We start from the raw sequence: 22,670 nt of genomic DNA, 5'->3' as shown, positions 1-22,670 counted from the left end.
TGGTTACCCGTGCATCGTAGACCGGCCAAAATAACGCCCGAGTATAACGGAACCGGCTAAAACTCAACCATAAAAACACTCACACCCTAATCCTACAGAACGCTCCCACCCCTAATCGTCTCCTGACTCCCCTCATCCCCTTCCCCATACACATTCCCAATCCGAAACACCAAACTCGGCTCCCCAACCCCCTCCCCCTTCCACCCCACCAGCCTCACCTCCTCCACAACCTTATGTCCCAATTCTCTCTTATGATGCAAAAGCAACCTCGCAACCCCACTCCCATTCGGCGTCCCCAGTATCGCCGCCACAGCCTCCTTATCCTCCCTCGCCGTCCAAACAACCTCCCTCCCCACAACCCCATGTTTCCGCAGAATACGCTGTAGAACATCCAGCGTAGCCCCATTAGTAATCCCTAGCCTAAATACAAACTGCAAATTCGCATTACCCACTGTAACAATCTGCCACTGCAGAAACACGACATCAGACCAGTACCGCAACTCCGGCAGCGTAGCACCTCTCTCTTTCTCCCCACCCTCTTTCCCTCCTCCCTCCCGTAGGAGAATCTGCGTCGGACTCTCATTATCCACAGCCGCAATCATACCCGCCTCTGCATTGATAACGGTGTTGAATTTCGCCCATGTAACAGGTACGTATACCCCATTTCTCACCCCAGAGTCGAGGTGAGAATGCCCAATGGCGGTGTTGGTGGAAGGATCTACGCCGAGGGATTGTTGGAGATGGTATAGCGGGGAGGAAGGGGGGAGGATGAAGTGTGTTCTTTCGTATCCCCAGTGGGAGAGGGCGGAGGGGGAGAGGAAGGCGCTTTGGGCGGTTTGGAGGAGGGCGGCTTCGTGGTCGGTTGCGCGCATTAGGGTTGTTAGGGTGCGGCCTTTTAAGAGAGCGGTGGTGTAGTCGAGGTGTTGTTGGCGGGTGATCATTGTTTTTGAGGTGGGTCTTTGGATAGGAAGGTTGCGTCAATTGTAGTGATGGTATGTGTGTGTGTAGCATTTATGGGTTTAGGAATTACATGTCAGTCATTTTTTTCTTTGTTTTGGAGGATAGTGAGGTAGCTGTGAATCACTTCGATTGTTTTGAGTATTCTGCGTCACCTGCCCAAGGCTTCTGGCCTCATGTCTGATTCACCCAGGCAGGAATCGGAACTACAATAGCACAGCTCGTAATCTCTATAGAACGTGTGTGTTGTATATAATTTCCTTTTTTTGGTTCAAAGTACGTTATGTGTTCATGCATTTTCAATTTCGAGGTGAAAGTAGTATACGGAATGAGACATGTGAAGGCAACCAAGTTTCACTTCTTGGAGTAATCTTTAGTTAATTCAGGGATGAGGGAGACATTCAGCAACCAAGTGAGGTATCATAGACTATTCACTTTTTTAACTTTTCATTCTTTTCTTGTTATCAATGGCTATGATGCAATATGCAGTACAAGTTACACAAGAATACGGACGCTTTTGATGCGCCTACATACGCCGGCTACGCTCTCATGACCTGCATGATCTTTGAGCAGCTTAAAGAAGAATATCTCCATCCTGCCCCACTCTTAACAATATCCATATGCTTGTTGACAATGAACAGATACTTGGCGTGGCACCGGCAGCTTAAAGGTCGCGTATCCAGTCTTTCAAACTCGTAATGCTGGATCGTCTTCTTCGCCTCGAACTACTTCGTTCTGAGGAGATGTCAAAACTCCTTCTCCCGCTGTCTATACTCCTGCGACCCTTGTTCTCTGTGTCCAGCACCACCACCACGACTGTGCAATTGTCTGCACCCTTCATTTGGCTCTCCTTTTGTGTCAGTTCCTCAGCAATCTCCTTTGCGTCCTTGCCCTGTTGCCATCTGTCTACAGCCAACTGTGTGGCTGCTTCTGCCTCGTGCGCTCCACCAACACCATCAGATGCTAAGAGGATAAGGGATTGGCCGTTGAGAGTTCGTACTGAGAAATGAGCTTTGTTGGACACAAGATCGTGTTTTGCAGCCTTTCCTGGTGCAAGGCCAGTTTCTACTCCAACCAGATCTGAAAGGTCATGTCCAGCGAGGCGATTGACGCGTGGTTTCTTCAAGTCGAGGTCGCCGAGCGCACGCGACATGCTGACACCGCCGATACGGGCGATGCCAGATGTGTAGTTGATTGCGCCGCCTGACTCTTCTATTCTTCGCTTCTCCAACGGGCTGTCTGGTGTGTGTTCTACGCTTAGGGCTTCAACGTTCCAGCCCATACTCGAGTCCGACCGTGCGGGCGAATTGGGGGAGAGTAACTGTGGAGAGCGAGCCTCATGCTCGGCATAGTAACAATGGCTGTCGCCTAGGTTTGCCTGGATGAGGAGATTTTGCTTGGTGTCGACGAGGACTAGAGTTACAGTTGAGCCGCCATGCAGGTCAGCCTGATCAAGTTCACGATCTACAGCCTTTAGAGCGCACTGAATTGCATGCTTGTACTCTGCAACGCTCGATGCTTTCGGATGTGTCAAGTGCTGTTCTAGATGTGTGTGGAGATGCTGCGCCACATGGTTCACGACTTCTGTGCCTCCGCTGTGGGCCAAACAGTCAGCCTTAACGCCACATTGGCTAGTGCTTGTACAGGGTTCTTACTGGCCATCGTAGACTGCAAAGATGGCGAGATCTTTCCGAGATTTGATTGAGCCGGGGAGGAGAGTGATGTATCTGTCTTCCTGGTGTTCGCGGGCACCAGAGATCTGTGGGGGAAGTTAGCGAGTGCCGGTTGGGGTAATGAGCATGCCGGCAATGGTAGCATGCAAGGGGCCAGGCACGCACCCTGCTGACGCCGACGTCAATCACGTTGACGCTCATAATGGACGGCTGTGGCTTTTGGAGTTGCTTTTTTACGGAGTGAAATTGTAGAAAGCAAATGAGAAAGCGAAGAGGTCGTGTTTGCTTTTACAAACAATTGTAAGTCGTCATAGGGCCAAGCCATGCCCAGGGACTGCCTGTGGCAATTCGCGTGATGGACCTATACGCGACTTCACAGCCTCGACGTCATACGCCCGCTCAACATGTGTACCCCGTGCTGGGTGGGTCCAATCCGGGGGCTGCTCGCGCCCAGACACGATTACTGCACGATAACAATATTCGACTCAGCCTCAGACAGAAACTAGTTTATCTCTCACTCGACATATGCGCCGGAATGTGAGGGGTGAGGGGGTCAGCATGGTGGGGTCTGCGGACGAAACGAGGGTCCAAAGGGGCACGTGATGCGTCCATTTCCCCGCGCTCAGCCACTATGGGCTTTACGCTTTACGCCTGGGGATATTGTCCGTGTTGAGCAATCCTGTGCTTGTGTGCGTTTATGCTTAGTAGAATCCATCGCAAGCGGAGCCGTCCACATGAGCGGGCGATGTGACAGTGCCTGCCAATCCAGACCTTTCCACCGTCTATCAACCGTTGTAGGCTTGCTGATCACTTGATGCGTTCTTTCAGGTCCGCTGTAGATCCGCTGCTTTCTTGGCTTTTGAGCGGATCGGCTTGGAAATGTGGACATATGCACAAAACGAGTTGGACGCTCTTGTGGAAAATGGCTCATGAACTAGTATCTTGCACTGCCTCAACCGACGGGTGGAGACACCATATTTCCCATCTAGGGCCATCCCAACACCCGTGTCCGTTGTCTCCTGACCCAACTTATCTTGACCATCACTCGAAACATCACTGCACAGCTGCATATCCACCGCACGTTCTTGGTCGAAGGAATGCGGTGCCAGAGTAAAATGCCTCATGCTCCTCGGACAACGCCGCTGTTCATCCATTCTTCTCTCAACCTGCCCCATACTCCCTCTCCTCTGAAGCCCCATACTCGCTTCTCCTTTTGCAGTTCCTTTAGCTTTTTCTTTAGCACTTCGCACTGCTCCTCGTTACTGCCGTTGCGTGCAACCACAGTCAAAAGCTCAATGCACGCAATCTCCTCACTCATGCACTTAGTCACCGCACTCATGCAATCTTCCACCTCCACGCCGAAGCCATAGATCAGCTCATGGAGAGCTTCCATAGCTCTTTGTTCATCTTGGAAATGCTTCTTTAAAGCTCGGGGCGTCTCTGGAGACTTTACCCCTTCCACCTTGACCCGACACAGTGGACATGTGCGGTGGGGGTATTTGGCCTCGTGGATTTTTGGCGTCATCATCCACTGCTCAAGGCAAGCTTTGCCAACGACATGCCCACAGTGCTTGATCCGCACTGGATAGTCGTCCAGAAGCTCATGGATCGGGAATTCGGAGAGGGCGGTGTAGGGATTCTGGCATATTGGACAACACGCACCAGTGTCATCACCGATAACAGGTCTGTCATTCGCAGTAGTAGCAAGCTGCGCCAGGGGTATAGCGCAAGCAAAGTGGTCGACTACGATGGACTCTGCTTTGTCCGCAATAAGTGTTAGCGTGTCTAGGAAGTCGGCGGCCTCATCTGACAAGCGCTGGAGGCGCTCGATATATATTGCACCAAGCTTGACAATATCCTGCAGATGTTCTGCGAGATTACGATGCAGCACCACCATGAATCCAGCCTGCAAACGGCTCTCGGGTGAAGGGAGACTGTAGTCTGTGAGAGCCATATACAGCCTCTCCTTCTCGGTCCAGTCTCTTTGTTGACCTTTGAGTTGCTTTCCGACAGCGAGCTTGATTGTCAGCATCTCTTGCTCCCGTGGCATGACCTTGATTTGACAATCGAGCACGGCAAATAACCACTTTCGAGCGGCAATAGCTTCCCCAATAACTTGTGCATCATTCAGACCCTCGAGACGCGACAGATACGGGAATCGATGCTTCTCAAGTCTACGCAGTATATCCGGTGCTATGCACAGTACGTTCTCTAGCTGATCGTCTTCTTGTGCGAGCCTGCACACATCCTCAAGGATGCGCACACGTAGACGCACTCGCTGATACGCCACTGTCCTGCGTTAGTAGGAGGGTACCGCTATAGAAACAGCAAGCAGTCGAGCAATTGATTTGACTAAGAGTTAGGTACTCACCTTGCTCGTGTACCCACACGTGGTGTACTTGCGAACTGTATTCATTTGATTGATGCGACATACTTGTAGCATTTGGGTTGTCTTTCGGAGCTAGTTGCAGTAAGTGTGTTTGAATCAGCGAGGAGAGTTGGTAGAGGTGATATAGGCAAGCAAGTGCTTGTTCACCCCTTCCGCAGGTGTGAAAGCGAGCGGGGCGGACTGTTTGTGCGCACGTGATGAAAGCGCAGGTGGTGCCGAGAGGGGTATAGAAGGGGAGTATAAATGCTTCCTTGAGAACATTTCTACACATTGTGAATTCGGTAAGGGTTCAGGTACTACGTAAAGATGAGTAAATGAGACAACATGATTCCTGAGCAGCTACAGTCCCTGAGATCGAGGCAATACACTTACGCGGCACATCAATACTGAACGGGCACGATACCAGAAAAGGGATATGTAACGTTTCCGTTATAATTTGAGATTGTTGGCTTCAACCATGTCTTTCATGGGGACCATGCAGTGAGTACCTTGAATTGCATGGAACCAGTTCCTCGTTTGGTAATCTTGGCCATTGGATTCGCAGAATTGTCCCTCACGTTCACACAAGCACTGTGAAAATATAGACAAGGTGTTATGCAGTGTGTCACTAAGTGCTGTCAATACATGTATTGGACATAGCTCGTGGTTCTGCGATATCGAAGAAGATACCAGCAATCAAGTGCAGCACGACCCATCCAACATGAGACTTTGCTGGAGCGCCGAGATGCGGCACATTGATTCAATTGCTCATATTTTCAAGACCGAGTCTGCTTGACTCTGGAAGCCATTTTATATGCGAATACTATTAAACTGTAAAGATCGTATCCTGATACATAATGTTTGTCTTTCGCTCTACTATGTAAGAATGGAGTACAGGGGCCCAAAGGAGGCTAGCGCTTGGAGGGGTCTTGGCAGACGGGAAGAGCCGCACGTACTCTGGCATCACCGAGACGCGACAGGACAAGGCATCGATACCCCTCAATTGCACTTTGATCGCGCATGATGCTTAGATAGCTGGTTTTTTTTTCGTCCTCGTCCCTGCAGCATCTAAAATTCCACACAATGGCGTCGGCCGTCTTCTTTCTCGACCTCAAGGGCAAGGTAGGGCGGTCAAGGCTAGAGTGATGCTGTATACTAACGAGTACATAGACCCTTTTGGCGCGCAACTACCGGGGAGATATTCCCATGTCGGCGGTTGAAAAGTTTCCTGTCCTACTCAGCGAGGCCGAAGACGAGAGCTCGGCCGTCCCACCATGCTTTTCCAGCGAAGGCATCAACTACCTCTACATCCGCCACAACAACCTCTACCTTCTCGCCCTCACAAAACGCAACACAAATGCCGCCGAGATTCTCCTGTTCTTGCACAAGGTTGTCGAGGTCTTTACAGAGTACTTCAAGGAGCTCGAGGAGGAGAGTATAAGGGACAACTTTGTCGTCATCTACGAGCTGCTGGATGAGATGATGGATTTTGGATACCCACAAACGACCGAAACAAAGATCTTGCAAGAGTATGATCCCTGGCTCTTGATGATGCGATTCGTTCCTGACATAGTTTCTACCCAGGTACATTACTCAAGAATCCCACAAGCTCGAAATTGCACGGCCGCCTATTGCAGTCACAAACGCCGTCAGCTGGCGAAGCGAAGGCATTCGATACCGCAAGAACGAAGTTTTCCTCGATGTTATCGAATCTCTTAACCTACTTGTCTCTGCGACCGGCAGCGTGTTGCGATCAGAAATTCTGGGTGCTGTCAAGATGAAGTGTTACCTTTCCGGTATGCCTGAACTACGACTGGGACTGAACGATAAGGCCATGTTCGAGAGCACAGGAAGAGCCACGCGAGGAAAGGCCGTCGAGATGGAGGACGTCAAGTTCCACCAATGTGTGCGCTTATCAAGATTTGAAAACGATCGAACCATCAGCTTCATTCCACCGGATGGCGAGTTTGAGCTCATGAGCTACCGATTGAACACACAAGTCAAGCCCCTCATCTGGGTCGAGTGCATAGTAGAGAGCCACTCGGGTAGCAGAATAGAATACATGTTGAAGGTAAAAATCTGCATTTCAACGATACGAATGCTGTGCTAACACATTTCAGGCACGAGCACAGTTTAAGCGACGAAGTACAGCGAATAATGTCCAAATTTCGATACCCGTTCCTGAAGACGCAGACACACCACGATTCCGAACAAACATCGGCACGGTCCACTACGCACCAGAAACATCCTCCATTGTGTGGAAGATTAAGCAGTTTGGAGGTGGCAAGGAATTCCTCATGCGCGCTGAACTAGGCCTGCCGTCTGTCCGTGGTGACGACGAGAAAGGCGGTGGTATGATGGGTGGTTTTGGTGGCAGTATGGGGGGCGTTGGCGCTGGCAAAGCAAAGAGGCCCATCAACGTCAAGTTTGAGATTCCGTACTTTACTACCTCGGGTATCCAAGTGCGATATCTGAAGATCATCGAGCCCAAGGTAAGTTCACTTGGTAGATGGCTTCGCATATAGGTTACTAACACTGACATAGCTGCAATACCCATCATTGCCTTGGGTGCGCTACATCACACAGTCAGGCGATATCGCCGTGCGATTACCGGATGTGAATTAGAGGATAGTCAGCGTCCGGCAATGGACACATTTTTGAGAGACCAGAGCGAGAATCCTTGCTCCCTACGTTCTGCATGCAGTGTGACGACATTCTGAGGCATCCAGTGCAGTTCACACGTTCCACAGAAGCAATTTGTTCGGCTCTTGCTGCATACAACCCGGCACTCAGATGCAAGCAATCCGGCACATATGTACGAAGCCTTCCCCAGATTGGAATCGTAGTCACAATGTGATTGAATGCGACTTAGCACACGGAACACAATGTCGCTTCTCATGTGTGCGTGTACAATCTTGGAGAAACTCATTCTTCGCGTCTGGGTTAGTCTTGACGATATGTATGCCACGTAATGAGAGATAAATGGGTTACGTAGTCATGCCTACTTACTTCAAGGCCACCAATTGTGACACGTGCAAGTCATGAGGTGTGTTGTAAATGGTGTCCTTTGGCGATGGTCTCGTTCAAGAGTAAGCATGGCATCGGTGTTTGAGTCTCCGTCCTCGCCGGCTGATCGACAACCGGGATTTCCGTATCTATCCTCCCCAGCACACTAGGTTCACGAACGACCATATCCATATCCAGACCACCCTTCCTAGGAACGGGGATGGACAAAGAAAAAAAGCAACACATTCACAACCATCTTGTGGCTGCAGTTCGACTCGATGTTTCAAGCTCGATACTAACATGGCAAATGGCTTACGCAACGCACGGTGATACAGCATTTCTCATGTTCCTCTGCCGTGATTTCTCCCCACTCTCATTCTCCGAAACCATCTACGTACATCTAGCATGCCCTCTCGTAAGGCCCACCTCTTACCTCTTACCTCTTACAGCGAAGCCATTGCCCTGTGGCACATAACCCTCCAATCAAATCAACCCACTACCATCGGTACTGCGTAAAACAAGTCATCACACCGCGTCTGATGGTGATGCATAGGGCTGATATTTCGCCCTGCATGATGTCCCTCCCCCAGCCAATCAGGCAAACAGTGCGTGCTACGAAATCCGAGACTATCTACGCAACTCCCATGGAACGCGTAAGCGCGGTAAAGGGCTGTCGATTTCCGACCTGAAGCATTTTGGCTACTAAGTTCTCTGACGCACTATAGTAGTGTTTTCCAAGCAAACGCACGCGACGACGCTACTACGTCTGCTCAGCCTCTATCTCTCTCTCTCTTGCGGGACCCCTCCGGATAATGGGTGCCCATGACGGAGGGAAACTGCAAGGTAAGCCGGCATGGCGTCGATTAGCCTCGCAGGCCGCGTATGTCAGTCCAAGATAAGTATTTGAGGACAAGGGAAGTAGCATTAATAGTGGTAGTGGTAGTAGTCCCTTTTATCAGTTCTTCAACCATACATTACAAAAAAAGATAGACGGAGAGAACGGCATACAGAACACGATGAGATTTCTCCTCCCAACCACGCTCACAGCCCTAATCTCCCCTCTCCTCGCCCAAACAATCACCCCAGCTCCAACCCCAACTTCCACAGGAGCTTGGTACGAAACCGGTCCCCCTTGGGCCTCAGACGACCCCGCAAAATGGTCTTCGATATACAGTTCCCTCCTCTCCGATGGCAAAATCCCTTCAACCCTGACCGCCGCACCCTGGCCAACTGGTAGTTGGGGCCCCGGCCAAGGTCCCTGGGGCGGTCCTGGTTTTGGTCCTGGCCATAGTCCTGGCGGTGGCCCAGGAAGACACTGGGGTGGTATGTCCCTATAGACCCCTTCTATAGAACCATTGCAAAAAGCTGATTGATATGTGTACACTACAGGTCCCGATGGCGTTGGTCCCTGGGGCAGTTCCAATTACGGCCCCTACAGCGACTGGGCTACGCGCTCGGACTGGCGCTCGGGGCCCTGGACGGCGTGGTGGGGCGGCAGCAAGTGTCCACCATCCGAGTGGCCTGGGTGGACGGCGGGCCCATGGAGTACGTCTGCGCCGTGGACGAGTTGGGAGGGGTGCACGGCGAGTACGACTGCGACGAGTGTAGTTACAGCGACGGTGAGCGGGGTTGTGGCGACGTCGACCGCGTATGGGCTGGAGGTTGCGGCAGCGAGTGCGGAGCCTCAAGAGCAGCAGGGTGCTGGGGGGAAAGTACAGGTGGGTGTTGGGGCGGTGATTGGGGTTGCGGGTTTGGTAGGAGTTGTGGTGGGGTTGTAAGAGGTGAGAGGATGGAGGCACTGCGTTCGTTTGGAAAGGCTAATAGTCTTGTTGTGGAATTTGTTGATGATAGAATATCCTCATTCGATACATCTTCATATATGTAGTCAACGACATAAAAGTTACAACACCTACTTAAACTTTCATTTACTCCCTCCCTTACTCTACAAGATGCGATTCATCCTCGCCTTCCAACCAACCTTCTCATCCCTGGCTTCTTCAGTTCCACTACCCACACTCACGCCTTCATCCACATATCCACTCTCATCATAAATCTCGTCGGGATATACAGGCTTTTCAATAAAAGTCTCCGTTGGCGGTGCAATCACCATCTCGAGCAACATGTATACGAGAGCCGTGCCTATGAAGCCCAGCATCCAGCCAAAGCTGTACGGTCTTGCGCCCACGCCAGCGTCGATCTTGTGGTTTATGGACTGGATGAAACCCGGCAAGTTGGGTGCAACGCCAACGAGGAAAGCGACAATGGCACGCCAGTTAACACCAGCTGTATACCTGTAAATACCATTGTACTGGAACAGTGCCAGCGTGTCATATTTGGCGCGATGTACGACCCAGAAATCGATAACCATGATTGCCGCAATGGGGCCCAAGAAAATGGCATATGCGGCCATGAAGTTGAGGAAGCTGCCGGCGCTAGCGAGGATCTTCCAAGGTACCAATGCCCAACAGAGGATCGCGCACAGGAGCTGACCGCGGCGGATGTTGATGTACTGTGGGAACAGGGCCATGAGGTCGTTTGCGGCAGAGAGTGAGTTGGCAGAGATGTTCACACCCAGGGCGGTGAGGGCAAAGCTAAAGGCAGCGAAGAAGCGGCATGCGCGGTTGTCCCAGTGTGCAATGAGCGCCATGGGGTCCCAGTTGATTTCGCCATATTGAGCAGCACCAGCGGACGTGGCGGCGACTCCAATAAAGGCGATGAAGGTAAAGACTAGGGGAAGGAACGGGACGTAGATGCATTGCCATTTCACCGAGACACGGGAGTAACGTGAGAAATCCGACTGTCCAATGAGTTAGATCTGGCAGTTCGATGCTGGAAATGAACAACCTACCTGGTTGACAGAAAGTGTGGCATAGTTTCCAGTAACGGCAGTCAGAGACGAAAGGAAACCCCACGAATACGCACTTCCCTTGAGGGTTGCAGTTTGGTTGAACATCTCGCCGCCTCCACCGGTAGAGACAAAAGCCCAGATGAGAATGGCGATCCATGCAGTGGGCACAATGATACTCTTTGCCATAAACAGCCACCTCAACTGGTTAGGATGCATGACCAAAAAGGGCAAACTTCCGAGCCAGAAGATAAAGAAACTGATCATGGTGGCCGTATCGATGCCCTGGCTCTCTGGAATATCGTTCTTGAGGGTGAGGAAAGAAGGCCATATAGCGCCAATCATGACGCGGACCGAATTGGCACCGTTCATGTTCTGAATGGCAAACCAGAAGATGGCGAGAATGGCGCGGGAGATAATGGCCAGGTAGGAGCCCCAGAAGCCCCATGAGGCGCGTGCAATGACGGGAAACGGGACGTGGTGGAGGACTCCAATTGCGCCGTTTAGTGCTATCACGAAGGATATCATGAAGAAGGCGAGGGCAACTATGCCGAGGGATTCACGCCAAGTAAGACCTGTGGAGGGTGGTCAGAATAGGGGGATTCCAGTGACATGGAAATGGCGTACCAATTGCGATGATGCTGGACGCGAATTGCCATGTTGCAGCACTGCAATACCGTTAGAATCACAGCGGACGCATTGGATTCGAGGCGCATACTTGAAGGCATCCGAAATCCAATACGAGACGAAGCTGGTCACACCCCACTTTCGGGCATGCCTCGGGACAGGGTCTAAGTCCTTGTTGGTCCTGTGAGAGTTGAGCAGATTAGCAAGAGTTCTTCTTCACGTTGGATGAGGGCACGCTCGTAACTTACCAGCGCGCATTGCCCTCTGCAAAGGCACTGCGAGGCTGCTCGACCTTGATGGTCCAATGCGGCTTCTCGATAAAAGGCATGATGACCTAGTGGCAAGCCTGCCAGCGGAGCAATGTCAAGAGCTGACTGGAGTCGCGAAGCGTCTGGTCTCGATGTCGCGCAAAGAGGGACGGGCACAGGCCTTTATCTTTGGGAATCCAACCGCAGGCATGGGGCAGATCGTCGTACATTTACCCGTTACCACAACTAGTTATATCAAGGTCTGGAGATGATAAGATAAGCACACGAGGGAATCGTCTAATTTGCTTGACAGTTGGGGACGGGCGGGTTGGGGAGAGGTCAGTACGGTTAGGCGAGGGGTCCGACGACGCCTCAGAGTGTCTGCTCCGAGTAAGTTCTCGTATAGAGCCAGTCACAGCCAACTGTGCCACTGGTCGATGGCGAGTCAACCACCTGGGCATTGCCTGTCATTCGCCCAGGCATCCCAAGTTGCAGATAAGACACCCCGGCCATCTCAACGCTAGCACTAGCAGGGCGCGGCTCGGTGGCGCCTCGGCTCCAATGCCCCGGACGGTCCCTCCCCACGCGAGCAAATAGTCTCCGCTTCTCCTCTAAGTGTAAGCTTTACATATGCACAGTACTTGTTCCCCTGTATGCTGAAGGATGCATTCTCCTGGGCCTAGATGCCTACCTATAAGTATGTTTTTCTATATATATGTATGTGCACATTCGCCCTCTCTTCACCAGCTTTCACCATGTACTTACACATACGCCAACGTGTGGTCGTCCCGGATAGTGGCGTTCACCCCAAGTGATACCTGGCCACCTACTACCGACCATCCAGTTACAAGAAGCTCTCCAACAATTTGTTCATCTGTCGTCTTGTGCTGTGCTGTATCCTTCAGCTTGATCTCAACGCAGCTTAGTGGAACACCAAAATGACTGTGCTTATTCGACGCCGTATCTCTTCGGTAGTCGTACATGTTCGTCTGTGCCACTGCCCCGGCCACCTTGGCCGTGGTCAAAGCGTACACAATACGAGCTTTGGTGTAGATTCGAAGGTCGGACAGATCTTCCGAGCTCAGTGGTGGGGTGTTCAAGCCTTGTCGTTCCGAAACAAACATCAAGCGCAACTTGCCAGGCGTAGTGCCAATTTCCGCTCTGGCTGGGGCATTCAACTTGGTAAGAAAATTGTCAGCAGGGAAGCGGCCGGCAGTCAACATGCGCGACTCGAGGTAATGGGCCAGCTTCTTAGCGGCACCCATTGCAGAAGTCTTGGTGGTATTGTGAAGCTTTGCTGCAGTCTCGGCAGAGATGACAGTGACAGTAGGAGCGACGGAGCGAGTAGCAAGCGTCAGATCAATGCCTGGGCCAGCCACAGATTGGATGACGACGGTAGCATGCGAGAACAAGGCAGCGAGAGTCAAGCACAGGCAGTATGAGTGAGTAAAGGTATCAGCGGGGAGGAACGTATCCGAGGCGTTGAGACGTCGGATTGACGGAAGAGATGTAATGAGCGCGCCAGTGGCAGCAACAATATTCTGTGCTTGTTAGAGAGGTTGCCATGCCGATTTGCTGCCAGTACATACCTGTTGGGTGAATTCAACAATCTCGGCAGGCTTTCCAGGGGCCTCTTGCCAAAGAAAGACAATGCCAGGAGCCTTCTCAGAAGTCGTGGGGAGCGGGGCGGCGCTGTTCTTGTGCTCTTGTACAAGCTCATGCCAGACAGCGACATCGACCTTGCCGCCAATGCCCTCGGGTACCTCGCTCCAATCCATATGCCTACTGGTCTTTTCTACGGTCCAGACAATCGAACGAAGGCCTGCCACAGCTTGGCTGACGTCTGAGAGGGGAACAGAGCCGGCCTCAGCAATCAGTGCGTCAGCACCTGTTTGCACGAGAAGTTCAATGAGAGTTTGGTGGGGTTGGTTGTACGGGATCAGGATGGGTGTAAAGCCGTAGAAGGCGCCGGCGAAAAGCGTGCACAGAAACTCAAGGCTGTTGGGTAAATAGACAGCAACACGCTTTGTGCCACGACCCTGCAAATGTTTCCCGATGACAGCAATCTCCTTGGTGACTTCTTCAAGTGGGTGCTCGGTGACACCATCCTTGCCGAAGACAGTCATAATGTGTGCACTGCCGCTGGATGAGGCACCCTTATCGAGGGGAATCTCGCCTGTTACACGTCGCCAGATATCACGGAGATCGCCATCTTTTCCGGCAGAGTACATGGGAGTGCCCGGAGGTTTTACGGCCAGGCCGGTACGGAGGGGGTCTAGTGGGGTTAGTCGAAGGCATGGAAACAGTACTCATGGAACAAACATACAGCCATGTGGAGTTTCGGGAGACCTGAAGATGGCCGATTCTCCCGGGTGCCTCACATATGAAGCCTGGGCCTGTCGTGCGAGCAGCAGTGGGTGGGTATCAGCATCGGCGTTGTCGTAGACCATCCATCCGAGGAAGCCGACGATGGAAAAGGCGATGAAGGTGGTGTAGGTGTTCCAACCGCTGAGGAGGCCCGCGATGGCCCCATCGATCTGTTGGACAACTCCGGTCATGGCTAAATATGGTTGTATTTACATGGAAGAGAGTGAAGGTGTGAAAGGCGCAGTAGGAAGCAGCGGGATGGCGGCGGGGGAGCGGCTAGCCATGGGACCCTTGTCGCGCTTCCTCCAAGGCTCGCGCCGTTCTCCGAGGGCCCTGGGCAAAACATGGTTGCTATCCAACACCATAGCTACACCATGTACTAGCATTCACCCTCCACCCCAGCCATTGCAAAAATGTCACTGTAGCCTAGAGTCTCACTGAAGAGCATCTAGGCATAGACACGGATTACTAACTCCACAGCACTACCACAGCCAAGCACGTGACACTCGCGCTCCGTCCTTCAGCGAGCCTCCCCCTCGAGCCAAACAAACAACCATCGCACAAGCTCCGCCTGCAGCTCACCATGTCGCTTGCACGAAAAGCGCACTCGGCGACGCCGCCCATGCCTACGACGCCATCTGCCCAGACAGACCAACAGCCCACGCCTAACGGCTCCTGGCGACATCCACAGTTTGACGAGATTGCGCGTCGCCAGTACGCTACGACCTTTGATGAGCGCAATGTGCGCGCTATTGTCCTCAACTCTGGCCTGCTATTTCTCTCGGTATATGGCCAAAGCATGAGCGAGAAAGTGAAGCTGGTGGGATATGCAGCGTGAGTATTGCCCTCAAAGCAGCGCGCCCTGCAGGCCCTAACATGTCCCCAGTGCTCCCATCAACGCTGTCGTAAAAGCAGTGCCCTTCGGTGCATGGGCCATACTCGCCATCCGGGTCATCTTCGCCGCCAATATCGTCATTGCCTTTCTCCCACTCGTCCGCCGCTACTACCCCGATGATATCGCCGACATACCTCTTACTCCCTCGCAGCGCGCCTCGATGGGCCTCAAAGCAGACGTGCATGCGCCCCCGACACCAGGGTCTGCCTATGCTTCTCCAAGCTTTGTCACACCGCCTCGCTACCAGCGATCCACACCACGCAGTAACAGCTTCAGCAACCAAGACTACTCCCCTTTCAACGGCAGCCCTCGCCCAAATCTGGGGGGGTCAACCTCCAACTCTCCCTTCAATCTCAGCGGGTCAGCAGCAAAGCGCTTGAGCTACAACAGTTCAATGAGCAGCAGTCTGTTTGGTGATAGCTCGAGCAGCGTGACCCCAGGTACACCCACACCGTCCACCGGCAAGGCCAGCGTGGGACTGAATAACAAGTGGTTGTACGAGAAGCGAAGGGACAGCCCCAAGAGCAATCTCTTCTTGTGAGGTGATGCTAATAGCTTGAGATGCAAGCGATAGGAATAATCGGTCATGTATGGGATGAAACATGAACGCTCTATACCCAGATGTATTGCGCCGGCGTTTGGATCTGTTTAGTCTTTTGGTACCATAGCTTGAGGCAGCCGCTCCTGTTGCTTTCAATATCAACAATCGCAGCTTGTCCCCCGACGAACAAAGGCCTCAAACTCCTTTGTAATGTGGCTTCTTGATAGCCGTCTGCAATCAAAACTTTGCTTGTATATATATTGTACATCCAGTCTATCTTATTCCCACACATGGGACCGACTCCCATCTCATGAGAACCGATCCCCCTTTCTACTCCGATACACATCGCTAGCCTCATACTTGCTCTTCTCCCCAACCCTCTGTCCCTCATCTGTAGGTGCATGCCTCGTAGGCGCCGGATCCTGACTCGCCTGCGCGCTCGGATTCCCCTCTACCTGTCCCATGCCTCCCCCATTCCCCCCATTACTCCCTCCTTCGCTCCGCAGCCGCCCCAATTCACTCGTCACGCTCTGCGGCGCCGCTTGCGTTGATCCCGGTCGTGCTGTCGGGTTCAAAGGAGTAGTTGGGGGTGATTGTATGCCATGCTCCATCTCGTAGATGCGCACGCGCTTTTGTCGGTCGAGCTCTGCTTTGTGGGCTCGGTCTGCGTTGATGCTGCGTTTGGCGAAGAAATAGGCGCCGCCGCCGGCGACGATGAGGGTAGCCCAGCCGTAGCTGTGGGAGGCATTGGGGTTAGTTGGTGTGGGAGGTTGGGGAAAGTATGAGGAGGTGACGTACTAGACTGATTTTACCTATTGGGATTGGGAATTAGTAAATTGAAAAAGAGAGTTTTGGGGTGGTGCTTACTGTGTTCATTTTTGGGGTCGCGCAGTGCGCTGGGTGTAATAATTGGGGTAGCAAAAAGGAAAAAGTTGGGCTGGGGGGGAAATAGCTTGTCGGTTTTCTGCGGGTGTAGTGATGAAAGTGGTCTGATTGTTGTGAGGCTGACGGCGATTATTCGGCGATTGGGGGGTAGGTTGCGGGGACGAGGGGTGTGGCGGTGCCAATGGGGCTTAGTACTATCACTCGAGTATAGGATTACTTGACGACGTAAGCTGAAGAGGAATGATAGTACTTCCTTTGTAAAATTATAGGACTGATTGTTCACTTCGTTCTACTGTCGTTTTGTGAAAGACGGCTGTTTAAGTCCTTCGCTTACCGCTGAACCGGTGGAAACTGTACATTGCGGTATGTTGTGTACGTAGTGCCTGCCACCTTTCAAAGTACCAAAGTCCTTCTTTCCTATTAATGATTACGGGAAGTTAGAATAACTGGAAACTTAATAGTATCTTCTGAATCAACATTCGCTTGATGCGTCCTTCCTGGACCAGTTTCAAATCGTCATCCATCATGCGATAACCATCTGAGGCATCAAACCCAGCCTAATGATGCAATTGAGCAGCCACCAGATAAATCATCACATGAAAGTGAAAGCACCAAGACCAAGGAAGTTCAGCCCTTTAGAGAAAGGGCGCAAATCATATAGGTTTCCAACGCGCCCTCGTAAGAGACTCTGCGGCTCCAAGATTGCAAGACTTGTGCGGAACACAGCATCATAGTGGAACCCTCCCGTCAATGCACATCGCGACCTAGTCCAAATACGCCAGTTTGACAACCGAAGTCCCGTAAACGTGCCGCTCTATCCATTTTTCATGCGCTCTCGAGTAAAGGTGACCCGAATGTGAAAGCATACCATCCAGACTCGGTCGTAGATGCCCCTTACGGACGGCTCGCTCCTCCCCAATTGTATCAAGTTTGTAAGCTGGTTCTCTCGCTAACTGCCGAAGGAACCGCGGATTTGTGCTGCAACATATAGAGTTATTCCCGAGAGTCGGTGGCTATCACCTACGCAACACTGGATGAGTATACGCGCAGTATTCAGCCCGCTTGCTACACGTAAGTACTCATCAAACCGGCATACTATTCGCGCAGAGTTCTCCGAATAACAAAAGTAGAGCTACTGAAGTCCATACTCAACTCAATTGTCCAGTTGCTTCACTGTCCTCATTCTCCCGAACACAATTCCTTTTCCCTTTCTTCATCTAACTGAATCCCTTCAACTTTGTCTCACATCAGAACTGATCCACTCTATCAGACAGAAACCACAATCATGAGCAGATATGCCGCCTGTCAAAGAGGAAGACAGACGGATTTCAATGCACCTTTGCCGAGGCCCACCGCACGAGGAAGCGCCACTGCTACCTTCAACGGGCGGCCCCACAACCATGTAACTGAAAAGACCCGCTTTTCACGGCGCCTACTCTCAAAACACCACCTGCCGAACTCACTCAACCTCGTACAAGCACAAATTCACCCTGAATTTTCAGGAAACGTCCGTGCATTGTTTCCAGCGTACTGGGCCAGGAACGGTCAAGATCGGCTGTTCCTAGCCGTCATGTTTCGCCGTGGCGTGCTACGGTTTGATTCGAAACTTGACTTTTCGGGCATCGAAACCTCTCGCGCCTCATGATTGCTATCCTTCTGTAGAAAAGACCAGTACTTACCGATCTAGCAAGCGCCAGATTACTTACAGCATAATGTGCAGTGGGTTCTCGAAGTTTGAAGCCAGTGGAGTCGCCTCACCACAGCGCGTAAACATCCATGACAAGCTAGGCAGTCCCGCTGCGGATCCCGTATAAGCACTTTCTAGGTTTACTCCCGCCAGCTTGTTCCTCTCTTGGCACCATTCCGTGCTCCATTGTTCTTTGCCAAGTATTGACTGAGGCGCCCAGGAGTCAATTCGCATACACTCATCCCTTGACCTATACCAGCGCACGTCTCATAGACGTGGGGACTACAATCAGCCTCGACTAATTCCATGGGCGGCGTGATGGCCTACTTGATCATGCTCTGTAGTATATATCTTGTCCAGATGTTGTGATGCTAATGACCCATCTCCAACCTTCACTTCTACAGCTTGACGCTCTACTCTCTTTTCTTTCTATTCTATTCATTTCTCAGCGCTGAGCGCCAACCTTCCTTCCAAACCCATCAATATGTATTTCTCTGCTGCTACTTCCGTTGCGCTTGCCGCTCTCCTTACTACTGTGCACTCACACGCTGTCATTTTGGCAGCTGTTGGAGACTCTGGTGAAAGTCAGGGATTCTTGGGTATGTCTCTTAGGTTGCTCAAGATATTGAGTATGTTCTTACATTGCTACAGTCGACCCCGAGCTTGCCCGCAACTGCACCACCATCTCTCCTTGCCAGCAGGATGCCACCATCATTCGCGACGAGGAGATTACCCAAAACATTGTCAATGCTTGCGGACGAACTGAAATTGCTGGTAACATCGACATTGGCGAGCAGACTGAGAACGAACTCGCCGCCGGTCGCATGGCCAAGGTCTCTGCTGGCTCCACCGTGGCAGTCACCATCCACCAGGTCAATGCTGATGGAGCTGGACCGTTCGAGTGCGACATGGACGAGACTAGCAATGCCGTCACCACCTTCACTCCCCTGAAGGTATCCAACAACGTCCCTGGCTCTTTCGGTCTCTCCCAAGCCAAGGAAAAGGAGTTTACCATTAATGTCCAGATGCCTGACAAGTTCAACTGCCTTGGTGCATCCACCGGAAATATCTGCACCATTCGATGCCGCAACAACGCAATTGCCGGTCCCTTCGGTGGATGCTTCGCTGTTCAACAGACTGATGGCACTGGCCGTACTGACAAGAGCGCTTCTGGTAAGTTCAATATTTCATTTCATCATCCCCCCTGGCGCTAGCACACCCATGTATTTATACTCACTGCCACTAGCTGTCGACACTGCTCAGACACTTGAGGGTATCTCTGCACAAATTCTTCAAAACCAGAAAGATCTCCCTGCTGCCATTGCAGCCAACCAGGCTGCTGGCGCTGCGGGGGGCAATGAGGGTGCTAGTGCCATTTCCGGTGCGTTTGATTTTTTGATTATGGACGGGGATTAGTTACTAACATGCTCCATAGCTCTCCTCCCCGAAGCAACTCAGGATCCAAATGCTGGCAATGGCAACAGGGGTAACCAGAACGGTAACCAAGGTCAGGGTCAGCGAGGACAACAGGGTCAGGGACAGCGCGGACAGCAGGGCCAGGGCCAGGGCCAGGGCCAACAAGGACAACAGGGTCAAGGCCAAGGTCAAGGTCAGGGCCGTGGTCAAAACCAGGGCAACGGTAACGGTCAGAACCAAGGCAACCGCAACAACAGACTTCGCCGCTTCGCCTCCAAGTTCCTTAGCTAAGCGACTTCATTGTCAAACTTAAGCCAGAAAACAACAACAGCAGAGCTACATCACATAGGAGCAAGGGTTGGCGTTCAAACCGCTAGAAAAACACAAAAGGGCTGGCCCACCACTTATTCTTACCACAATGTATATACCTTTAGTCATATATGGAGATGGAAACACACATAGAGAAGGATTAAATGTATATGTTTGTCCTCATTCAATATCTACCTATGTTTCTGATTTTGACTACCTAACAGTAATGGGGATCTAGTCACGAGCCTCTTTCCATATACTCGAAAACGTCATTTTTCAAATCACAAAAAAAAAGATTAACACTGAGAGCAGAAAGAGCGATCAACATGGAGAGTGGGAACAAAAAATTGTTCGACATATCTTGAGGTAAACCCCAGGCACGTTTTTTCTCTTTGTCCCCTTCGTGGATCGAACACGATACCTCCAGATGATTGTGACTGAGAAGACTTCAGTCTGGCGCTCTCCCAATTGAGCTAAGGAGACTGGTACGCGATGGAGCGATGGAGGGTTAGAGGCTTCACATTACTGCGTTTTCCGTTGGATTCGGTGGCATCATATTCATTTCTCGTAGAAAAGACTCTCACTTTATTCAGGTGTGATAGTTCTTTTTATTTATTTATAAAACACTTTTGCGTACCGAAGACTAGTGGTACTAGTTTGGTGGAGGTTGCGGTTTGGGTAAGGTTCTGTGGGGTTAGTAGTGTGGAGGTTGTTGATATTCTGATTGATTAGGTTTAAAGAAAAGATATAGCAGGGTTTTTTTCCCTGCTATTAGGCACCTTGTAGGGATGTAATAGCTTCATGACATATGCCGCATGCTGAGCGTTGTGTGAAGTGCTACAGCTTGTAGCGATTTGACGCTGGCATGAGAGTTGGCGGCGACCTACGTTGAGGAGCGGGGAATTGGTGATGTAAATGATTTGGCGAAGATTATAAATTGAGAGCATACACTCTGCAAATTCAGCTGCTACTGGAAAGTAGCGTTTCTGTGAAGGTGCATTGGCGAAACAGGATGAGACTCAAAGGCTACACGTGAGCTTGATGACAACATTCCGCGTGTTCAGCGTAAATCTCCAAAAATCGATAAGATGTGCATTCATAGATGTTGACTTGTTTTGCGACCCCCGCTTTACCGCTGTAAGACCAAGAAAAGAACGCAAAATCACATTTCGGATTGCCTTGTTTTGGCAATACCATCCAAGTAAAAGGAAAACATGACGAAGGAATGTTGATTGGAAATGCTTACTGCTCCCAACCAATTACATCGCGGCTAATTCCGCTGACATACTCAGCCTACCTCGCAAAAGACGCAGTACGTGACCGCGGCCATAATGTCGTGATCAACACGCTATTCGTCGCCGATCCTTTATTCTCCATTGAAAGCGGGAAAACTCTTTACCGCAACGTAGCACTCTCGCGCGCACTCGTCCGACAGTGGTGTGATCAATACAATGTGAAGGGGGGCAAGTAAAGCGGTGGGTAAGTAGGTAAACCCACTGTGCATGCAACCAGGCATCTTACGAACGCGCCATTCGCACTGAGATAAACCAAGATGATGATGGATAACTTGTGATGGTCGTTCAGTCGGCTTACACATAGAAAAATTGTCAGCAAAAATGGATTTGTGAGCAGTTTTCCCTTTGGTTGGGTAGCACGCGGATGCTAAATAGCCTCGGAATCAAAGCGCGGAATCAAAGCGCGGAAACACAACTTGGCGGCAAGTAGATATCACGTTATATTCTCCAAAGAAACTCCGCTTCAACAACAGTACCTGTAATCGCCCGATTACTCGTTTCGTTTTAGCCGCGGCAGTGGCCTGTGTCAAGTACGCCTTCCCTTCCCCCCCCCTTGCCTGGCAGCCTAAAAAGAGAGCACAAACAGTCATATGTACATACTGCCCGCCAGGCACCCATGCCCTTATATCTCAAAACACATCCCCACTCGGAATTTGGGAAGATCTCATAACTGATCTTGTGCTCCCCCCCCCAAAAGACAAAACAAGAATTACCGCAAAAGGCAGAGCCACACACGCGTAAGACGCTACGAGACCCCACATATCCCGACCCGAAGCCACCTACGCAGCCCCACATCGCGAGGAGGAGAAAGACGAGTGATACAACTACATCAGTTATCGCCATCGCCTTTGTTCGTAAATTCCTAGATTTAAACATCATACTTCTATTCCTCAGAGTCCAATCTCTCAATCCCGCGTTATCTACAAAAAAACATCGGCAGAGGTTATACGAACGAAGGGAAAAATAGTCACAATGGCCCTCTCAACACACGCAATGTCGCATATCCGCCGCTACTCAACACGCATGCCACGCGACCCTCACTACCGCCTCAAAGCCTCGCTCGCAACCAGCTACGTTGTGACTGCTTGTGCACTGCCTTTTGTGCCACCGCTGCTTGAGACGAGGAGAGCAAAGGCAGATGGAAGTTGGATGACAAAGTACGTTGACGACCATTCCTTAGATATACTTCACATCAGTCGTCGTGAAAGCATACCGAATTGAAGAGAAATACTAATTGTCAAACAGAGAGAGTATGCATTGTTCTTCGCAGTTTCTGGGTTGTCCAAGGTGAAAGCGTGGGTTTTTGGGTAAGATGACGCAAATCTGAAGTAAATAATAAAAAGGCCTAAACTAACTATATTATCCAGTCACCTTCTTGCATATTACTTCATTCAGGCTTACAACATATCCGGCGTTTTATGGTTTCTTTCTTCGCGCTCTGATACAACGGTTAGAGTACCGTGAATTTATCCCAACATATGTCATTGGGCACAGTTTCAGTAAGGATGGTTCCCGAGTACTGTTTTTATGGTTTTAAATTCAATCAAATAA

At 51.1% G+C, this 22,670-nt stretch overlaps 11 protein-coding genes and 1 non-coding gene across 12 annotated transcripts; 5 read left to right on the top strand and 7 right to left on the bottom strand.

Moving 5' to 3' along the window:
* Window positions 1-11: 11 nt before the first annotated feature.
* Window positions 12-971, bottom strand: COCSADRAFT_351903 (uncharacterized protein). The gene has a single exon (XM_007698687.1). The coding sequence runs from the start codon at window positions 939-941 to the stop codon at window positions 93-95; it is 849 nt and encodes a 282-aa protein (XP_007696877.1). The 5' UTR covers window positions 942-971; the 3' UTR covers window positions 12-92.
* A 418-nt stretch (window positions 972-1,389) lies between these two features.
* COCSADRAFT_178870 (uncharacterized protein) lies at window positions 1,390-2,941 on the bottom strand. The gene is made up of 3 exons (XM_007698686.1): window positions 2,796-2,941; window positions 2,613-2,716; window positions 1,390-2,552 (listed from the first exon to the last, which is right to left on the bottom strand). The coding sequence occupies exons 1-3, from the start codon at window positions 2,829-2,831 to the stop codon at window positions 1,622-1,624; spliced, it is 1,071 nt and encodes a 356-aa protein (XP_007696876.1). The 5' UTR covers window positions 2,832-2,941; the 3' UTR covers window positions 1,390-1,621.
* Window positions 2,942-3,750: 809 nt separating this feature from the next.
* On the bottom strand, window positions 3,751-5,062 carry COCSADRAFT_168372 (uncharacterized protein; the record flags this gene model as incomplete). The annotated part of the gene is made up of 2 exons (XM_007698685.1): window positions 3,751-4,919; window positions 5,002-5,062. 2 exons carry the CDS (start codon window positions 5,060-5,062, stop codon window positions 3,751-3,753), a joined length of 1,230 nt encoding a protein of 409 aa, XP_007696875.1.
* Window positions 5,063-5,986: 924 nt separating this feature from the next.
* On the top strand, window positions 5,987-7,707 carry COCSADRAFT_285193 (uncharacterized protein). The gene is made up of 5 exons (XM_007698684.1): window positions 5,987-6,120; window positions 6,169-6,527; window positions 6,583-7,069; window positions 7,119-7,490; window positions 7,543-7,707. Exons 1-5 carry the CDS (start codon window positions 6,082-6,084, stop codon window positions 7,621-7,623), a joined length of 1,338 nt encoding a protein of 445 aa, XP_007696874.1. The 5' UTR covers window positions 5,987-6,081; the 3' UTR covers window positions 7,624-7,707.
* Window positions 7,708-9,020: 1,313 nt separating this feature from the next.
* COCSADRAFT_157558 (uncharacterized protein) lies at window positions 9,021-9,782 on the top strand (the record flags this gene model as incomplete). Its single annotated transcript, XM_007698683.1, has 2 exons — window positions 9,021-9,327; window positions 9,394-9,782. 2 exons carry the CDS (start codon window positions 9,021-9,023, stop codon window positions 9,780-9,782), a joined length of 696 nt encoding a protein of 231 aa, XP_007696873.1.
* Window positions 9,783-9,946: 164 nt separating this feature from the next.
* Window positions 9,947-11,804, bottom strand: COCSADRAFT_81775 (uncharacterized protein; the record flags this gene model as incomplete). The annotated part of the gene is made up of 5 exons (XM_007698682.1): window positions 9,947-10,801; window positions 10,853-11,424; window positions 11,477-11,517; window positions 11,568-11,657; window positions 11,725-11,804. 5 exons carry the CDS (start codon window positions 11,802-11,804, stop codon window positions 9,947-9,949), a joined length of 1,638 nt encoding a protein of 545 aa, XP_007696872.1.
* A 552-nt stretch (window positions 11,805-12,356) lies between these two features.
* COCSADRAFT_197000 (uncharacterized protein) lies at window positions 12,357-14,357 on the bottom strand. Its single transcript, XM_007698681.1, has 3 exons — window positions 14,051-14,357; window positions 13,314-13,999; window positions 12,357-13,265 (listed from the first exon to the last, which is right to left on the bottom strand). The coding sequence occupies exons 1-3, from the start codon at window positions 14,280-14,282 to the stop codon at window positions 12,486-12,488; spliced, it is 1,698 nt and encodes a 565-aa protein (XP_007696871.1). The 5' UTR covers window positions 14,283-14,357; the 3' UTR covers window positions 12,357-12,485.
* A 219-nt stretch (window positions 14,358-14,576) lies between these two features.
* Window positions 14,577-15,562, top strand: COCSADRAFT_285168 (uncharacterized protein). Its single transcript, XM_007698680.1, has 2 exons — window positions 14,577-14,925; window positions 14,978-15,562. Exons 1-2 carry the CDS (start codon window positions 14,675-14,677, stop codon window positions 15,525-15,527), a joined length of 801 nt encoding a protein of 266 aa, XP_007696870.1. The 5' UTR covers window positions 14,577-14,674; the 3' UTR covers window positions 15,528-15,562.
* On the bottom strand, window positions 15,563-16,403 carry COCSADRAFT_351889 (uncharacterized protein; the record flags this gene model as incomplete). Its single annotated transcript, XM_007698679.1, has 2 exons — window positions 15,563-16,324; window positions 16,395-16,403. The coding sequence occupies 2 exons, from the start codon at window positions 16,401-16,403 to the stop codon at window positions 15,836-15,838; spliced, it is 498 nt and encodes a 165-aa protein (XP_007696869.1). The 3' UTR covers window positions 15,563-15,835.
* A 2,088-nt stretch (window positions 16,404-18,491) lies between these two features.
* COCSADRAFT_135799 (uncharacterized protein) lies at window positions 18,492-19,971 on the top strand. Its single transcript, XM_007698678.1, has 4 exons — window positions 18,492-18,698; window positions 18,751-19,272; window positions 19,346-19,480; window positions 19,535-19,971. Exons 1-4 carry the CDS (start codon window positions 18,584-18,586, stop codon window positions 19,804-19,806), a joined length of 1,044 nt encoding a protein of 347 aa, XP_007696868.1. The 5' UTR covers window positions 18,492-18,583; the 3' UTR covers window positions 19,807-19,971.
* A 246-nt stretch (window positions 19,972-20,217) lies between these two features.
* On the bottom strand, window positions 20,218-20,307 carry COCSADRAFT_t18. Its single transcript has one exon. It is a non-coding gene; the product is annotated as a tRNA-Phe (tRNA).
* A 1,752-nt stretch (window positions 20,308-22,059) lies between these two features.
* Window positions 22,060-22,615, top strand: COCSADRAFT_285123 (uncharacterized protein). Its single transcript, XM_007698677.1, has 3 exons — window positions 22,060-22,276; window positions 22,365-22,426; window positions 22,487-22,615. The coding sequence occupies exons 1-2, from the start codon at window positions 22,092-22,094 to the stop codon at window positions 22,408-22,410; spliced, it is 231 nt and encodes a 76-aa protein (XP_007696867.1). The 5' UTR covers window positions 22,060-22,091; the 3' UTR covers window positions 22,411-22,426; window positions 22,487-22,615.
* Window positions 22,616-22,670: the final 55 nt, after the last annotated feature.

This window comes from Bipolaris sorokiniana (genome assembly GCF_000338995.1).
Source record: "Bipolaris sorokiniana ND90Pr unplaced genomic scaffold COCSAscaffold_3, whole genome shotgun sequence".
In the NCBI taxonomy this organism is placed as follows: Eukaryota; Fungi; Ascomycota; class Dothideomycetes; order Pleosporales; family Pleosporaceae; genus Bipolaris; species Bipolaris sorokiniana.
This window is presented reverse-complemented; position numbering and strand designations above follow the sequence as displayed.